Source organism: Rhinoraja longicauda, chromosome 40 (assembly GCF_053455715.1).
Source record: "Rhinoraja longicauda isolate Sanriku21f chromosome 40, sRhiLon1.1, whole genome shotgun sequence".
In the NCBI taxonomy this organism is placed as follows: domain Eukaryota; kingdom Metazoa; phylum Chordata; class Chondrichthyes; order Rajiformes; family Arhynchobatidae; genus Rhinoraja; species Rhinoraja longicauda.
The window spans coordinates 15,164,674-15,170,874 of NC_135992.1; the positions used below are offsets into that span (position 1 = coordinate 15,164,674).

At 52.0% G+C, this 6,201-nt stretch overlaps 1 protein-coding gene across 2 annotated transcripts in view; it reads right to left on the bottom strand.

The window, feature by feature from the left end:
- The window catches only part of LOC144611333 (epidermal growth factor receptor kinase substrate 8-like protein 1), a 49,917-nt gene extending 45,577 nt beyond the window's left edge, over window positions 1–4,340 (bottom strand). For both annotated transcript variants that reach the window (XM_078430393.1, XM_078430392.1), the window contains exons 1-2: window positions 4,253–4,340; window positions 4,060–4,136 (exon numbers count right to left, since the gene is read on the bottom strand). In XM_078430393.1, the coding sequence (XP_078286519.1) occupies window positions 4,060–4,103 (44 nt within the window). In that variant the 5' untranslated portion in view covers window positions 4,104–4,136; window positions 4,253–4,340. The remainder of the gene's footprint in view (window positions 1–4,059; window positions 4,137–4,252) is intronic.
- Window positions 4,341–6,201: the final 1,861 nt, after the last annotated feature.

Here is a 6,201-nt window from a genome sequence, read left to right on the forward strand (position 1 = left end):
CGGCCCTCGGCCTACAGTGTCCAGGCATACACTGTCCGGGCCTACAGCGTTCGGGCCTACAGCACCCCCCCCCCTGGGCCTAATACGGGACAAGGGCGGTCCCATATGGTACAAACCAATTTAGCCCAAAATACAGGATGTCCCGGCTAATATGGGACAGTTGGCAACCCTAGCCTCCAGCCCCCGGGGAAACGTCCAGTAAATAACTTCCCACTCTCTGAGCAAGCCGGCACTTCTGCATCTGACCAGGGAGGTGGAGACACATAAAACAGGCGGTTACACTGGTTAAGGGATTAATTTCCTTCTTATTGAGTTAATTAGCACTGTTTAGTCACAGTCACAATTGTCTGAACAGCCCACGCACTTTACAGGGCGGATGGAACTGCAGGTGCTGGTTCAAACCGAGGATAGACACAAAATGCTGGAGTAACTCAGCGGGACGGGCAGCATCTCTGGAGAGAAGGAATGGGTGACGTTTCGGATCGAGACCCTTCCTCTACTTACACTCTCCTCCGCCAAGAGGAGCTGGTCCTCGCCCTTAACAACTTCTCCTTCGACTCCTCACACTTCTAAAAAAAAGCTAGACTGAAGAAGGGTCTCGACCCGAGACGTCACCCATTCCTTCTCTCCACAGATGCTGCCTGTCCCCCTGAGTTACTCCAGCATTTATGTGTCTAACTTCAGCATCTCTGAAGAACATGGATAGCCAACGTTTTGGTTCGGGACCCTTCTTCCAATGTAGATGGAAGGGGTGGGGAGGGAAGGCAGTTGTATGTAGGTTAGTTACCAATTGGGCTTGACTGGGCTTGTATACACTGGAATTTAGAAGGATGAGAGGGGATCTTATAGAAACATATAAAAGTCTTAAGAGATTAGACAGGAAAAATGTTCCCGATGTTCGAGGAGTCCAGAACCAGGGGTCACACATAGTTTAAGAATAAGGGGTCGGCCATTTCGGACTAAGATGAGGAAAAACTATTTCACCTAGAGAGTTGTGGGCGGCACGGTGGCGCAGCGGTAGAGTTGCTGCCTTACAGCGAATGCAGCGCCGGAGGCTCAGGTTCGATCCTGACTACGGGCGCCGTCCGTACGGAGTTTGTACGTTCTCCCCGTGACCTGCGTGGGTTTTCTCCGAGATCTTCGGTTTCCTCCCACACTCCAAAGACGTACAGGTTTGTAGGTTAATTGGCTGGGCAAATGTAAAAATTGTCCCTAGTGGGTGTAGGATAGTGTTAATGTGCGGGGATCGCTGGGCGGCACGGACCCGGTGGGCCGAAGGGCCTGTTTCCGCGCTGTATCTCTAAAATCTGTGGAATTCTCTGCCACAGAAGGCAGTGGAGGCCGATTCACTGGATGTTGTCAAGGGAGAGTTAGATTTACATCTGAGGACTAACGAAATCAAGGGATATGGGGAGAAAGCAGGAACGGGGTACTGATTTAGGACCCGATTTAGGTGACGTCACCCTTTGTCCTGTATTTTGGAGTGAGGAAGTTGGCAACCCTACTAATACGGGACAAGGGCGGTCCCGTACGGGACAAACTAATTTAGCCCAAAATACGGGATGTCCCAGCTTATAAGGGACAGTTGGCAACCCTCGTTGCCGAGCTAGCTAGCTAGCTAGCTCCCTCCCTCCCTCCCTCCCTCCCTCCCTCCACGTAGTGACAAGGGCAGCCAGTCCCAGATGCACAAGGATCTAAACAGGTTTACTTCTGCAACTCGCCTCTGGCCTTGAAACTGGGCCTTGGGCCAGCAAGGCTTTGCTGACAACACAGTTCAGGTTTTTTCCTGCTGAAGTTAGAGACGGAGTTTAACATGGACGGGGGGGGGGGGGGGGGGGGGGAAGGGCGGGCACGTCTCACAATGCCCATTGTCCAGGCCGGCCAGGTGTGACAGAGTTTGGCAGAGCGCAGTATGTGTGTATATGTGTGTGCGTATATGTGTGTGTGTGTGTGTGTGTATATATGTGTATGTGTGTATGTATGTGTGTGTGTATGTGTGTGTATATGTGTGTGTGTATATGTGTGTGGGTATGTGTATGTGTATGTGTGTGCATATGTGTGTGTATATGTGTGTGTGTATATTTGTGTGGGTATATGTGTGGGTATGTGTGTGCATATGTGTGTGTGTGTGTATGTGTGTGTATATGTGTGTGTGTATATGTGTGAGTGTGTGTGTATGTGTGTGTGTGTGTGTATATGTGTGTGCATATGTGTGTGTGTGTGTGTATATGTGTGTGTATGTGTGTGTGTGTGTATATGTGTGTGTATGTGTGTGTATATGTGTGTGCATATATGCATATGTGTGTATGCATGTATGTGCGTGTGCGTGTGTGTGCCATGGTCTATAACCCTCCCCCTCCACGCTGCGCCCCATTGTGGGGCCTTGCTGAGTGTGCCGCCCACAACTTAACCCAAACGGAGGCCTCTGCTTAAACCGGCAACAGCTGCCAATGCTGCCTGCTGCTGTCACCATTGAAGCGCAGTGATTCATTATGTAAACAAAGGCGGTGGCTCTCAGGCACAGAACGATCCCACAAACTCACTTCAAAGAAGCTCGTGGGCAGGCACTTGGATACACAGGGAATAGGAAGCATTTAGATCACGGTGGCCGAGCACTTCAACTCCCCCTCCCACTCCCAGTCTGACCTTTCTGTCATGGGCCTCCTCCAGTTCCACAGTGAGGCCCACCGCAAACTGGAGGAACAGCACCTCATATTTCGCCTGGGCAGCTTGCAGCCCAGCGGTATGAACATTGATTTCTCCAACTTTAGATAGTTCCTCTGTCCCTCTCTTCTCCTCCTCCTTCCCAGATCTCCCACTGTCTTCCTGTCTCCACCTATATCTTTTTTTTGAACCACCCCACCCCCCCACTCCTGACATCAGTCTGAAGAAGGGTCTCGACCCGAAACGTCACCCATTCCTTCTCTCCAGAGATGCTGCCTGACCCGCTGAGTTACGCCTGCATTTTGTGAAACCTAGGTCACGTGCAGGCAGAGATCGGTTGGACCTGGCGTCACTGACATTGTGGGCCGAAGGGCCTGTTCCTGTGCTGTACTGTTCTATGGCTAGACGCAAAACGCTGGGGTAACTCAGTGGGACAGGGAGGTGTTCTTGAAACTTTCCAAATTATTGTCACACATGACACAGTTCAGTTTACTAATTCAGTTTGGAGATACGGCGCGAAAACAGGCCCTTCGGCCCACCGGGTCCGTGCCGAACAGCGATCCCCGCACACTAACACTATCCTACCCACACTAGCCTTAGAGGGAGAACAGAGAAGGTTCACCAGATTGATCCCTGGGATGGCAGGACTTTCATATGAAGAAAGACTGGATAGACTCGGCTTGTACTCGCTGGAATTTAGAAGACTGAGGGGGGATCTTATAGAAACATATAAAATTCTTAAGGGGTTGGAGAGGCTAGATGCGGGAAGATTGTTCCCGATGTTGGGGAAGTCCAGAACCAGGGGTCACAGCTTAAGGATAAGGGGGAAGTCTTTTAGGACCGAGATGAGAACGTTATTTTTCACACAGAGAGTGGTGAGTCTGTGGAATTTTCTGGCACAGAAGGTAGTTGAGGCCAGTTCATTGGCTATATTTAAGAGGGAGTTAGATGTGGCCCTTGTGGCTAAAGGGATCAGGGGGTATGGAGAGAAGGCAGGTACGGGATACTGAGTTGGATGATCAGCCATGATCATATTGAATGGCGGTGCGTACAGGCTCGAAGGGCCGAATGGCCTACTCCTGCACCTATTTTCTATGTTTCTAGCGACAATTTACTGAAGCCAATTAACCTACAAACCCGCACGTCTTTGGAGAGTGTGGGAGGAAACCGGAGCGCCCGGAGAAAACCCACGCAGGTCACGGGGAGAACGTGCAAACTCCGTACAGACAGCACCCGTAGTCGGGATGGAACCCGGGTCTCTGGCGCCGTGAGGCAGCGACTCTACTCTCTGCGCCAGGTGTACCGAGGTACAGTGTAAAGCTTTGTCGTTGCGTGTGCAGGCCACTGCACTGAAGCGGGCAGGTGCCCAGCCTTGAGAATGGAAGAATTACCTACCCATACTGGAGGGTGCCTCCTTGATCCTGTGACCTGGAGCTCATGGCTGGCCGGGCTCTTGGCAAGTGTCCAAAGTGCTGAGGGAAAACAATGAACAAAAACGCGTTAAAACCGAGAGGGATGGTGAAATGATTCCATAGCAACCACAGCACCTCGCTCGATACAGAGCCAGCCTCCTCCCCTGCCCACGCACCCCGCTGCCACCATCGATGTTGCCTGCAGGCCTCCCGACATGAAGGCAGCTCCACCACGCACGGCTGGTGTGGAGAAAGTCTGGAGAAGGGGGGTCGGCACGGTGGCGCAGCGGGTAGAACTGCTGCCTCACAGCGCCAGAGACCCGGGTTCCATCCGGACCACATAGAAACGTAGAAAATAGGTGCAGGAGGAGGCCATTTGGCCCTTCGAGCCAGCACCGCCATTCATTGCGATCATGGCTGATCGTCCACAATCAGTAACCCGTGCCTGCCTTCTCCCCATGTCCCTTGATTCCACCAGCCCCTAGAGCTCCATCTAACTCTCTTTTAAATCCAGCCAGTGAATTGGCCTCCACTGCCCTCTGTGGCAGAGAATTCCACAGATTCACAACTCGCTGGGTGGAAAAGTTCCTTCTCACCTCAGTTTTACAGTTTCTTCACTTCACCATGGTGCGCTTGTCAGTTTGTGAGTTTGTACGTTTTCCCCGTGACCTGCGTGGGTTTACTCCAGGTGCTCCGGTTTCCTCCCACACTCGAAAGACGTGCAGGTGTGTAGGTTAATTGGCTTGGTGTAAATGTAAATTGTCCCTAGTGTGTGTAGGATAGTGTTAGTGTGCGGGGATCGCTGGTCGGCGAGCGCACGATGGGCCGAAGGGCCTGTTTTTTAGCGCTGTATCTCTAAAGTTTGCTGGTCCCAACCAGCTGACACTGTAACGAGCAAGGTCACCTGCCATCCATGTTCTCCACAGATGCTGCCTGTCCCGCTGAGTTACTCCAGCACTCTGTGAAACGTCACCTATCCATGTTCCCCACAGATGCTGCCTGACCCGCTGAGTTACTCCAGCACTTTGTGGCTTCTGATGTTAACTTTAGTTCAGTTTAGATATACAGCGCAGAAACAGGCCCTTCGGCCCACCGGGTCTGCACTGACCAGCGATCCCCGCACACCAACACTATCCCACACACACACACTAGGGACAATTTACACTTATACCAAGCCAATTAATCTACAAACCTGCACGTCTTTGGAGTGTGGGAGGAAACCGGAACACCCGGAGAAAACCCACGCAGGTCACGGGGAGAACGTACAAACTCCGTACAGACGGCGCCCGTAGTTGGGATCGAACCTGAGTCTCCGGCGCTGAGAGTCAGCAACTCTACTGCTGCGCCACCGTGCCGCCCTGCACACGTATACTAGGTGCGTCAAAAGTCAAAGCACAAAGCGCCAGAGACCCCGGTTCGATCCTGACTCTTGTCTTTACGGAGTTTGTACGTCCTCCTGTATGTTTGTAGGTTCTTCCACAAGTGGGAGAGTCTAGGACCAGAGGCCACAGCCCCAGAATTAAAGGACGTTCCTTTAGGAAGGAGACGAGGAGGATTTTTTTAAGTCAGAGGGTGGTGAATCTGTGGAATTCTTTGCCACAGACGGCTGTGGAGGCCACAAGTCAGTGGATATTTGTAAGGCGGAGATAGATAGATTCTTGATTAGTGCGGGTGTCAGGGGTTATGGGGGGAAGGAAGGAGAATGGGGTTAGGAGGGAGAGATAGATCAGCCAAGGCCGGCACGGTAGCGCAGCGGTAGAGTTGCTGCTTTACAGCGAATGCAGCACCGGAGACTCAGGTTCGATCCTGACTACGGGTGCTGCACTGTAAGGAGTTTGTACGTTCTCCCCGTGACCTGCGTGGGTTTTCTCCGAGATCTTCGGTTTCCTCCCACACTCCAAAGACGTACAGGTATGTAGGTTAATTGGCTGGGCAAATGTAAAAATTGTCCCTAGTGGGTGTAGGATAGTGTTAATGTGCGGGGATCGCTGGGCGGCACGGACTTGGTGGGCCGAAAAGGCCTGTTTCCGGCTGTATATATATGATATGATGTGATGATGATTGAACGGCGGAGTAGACCTGATGGGCCGAATGGCCTAATTCTGCTCCTATTCCTTACGACCTT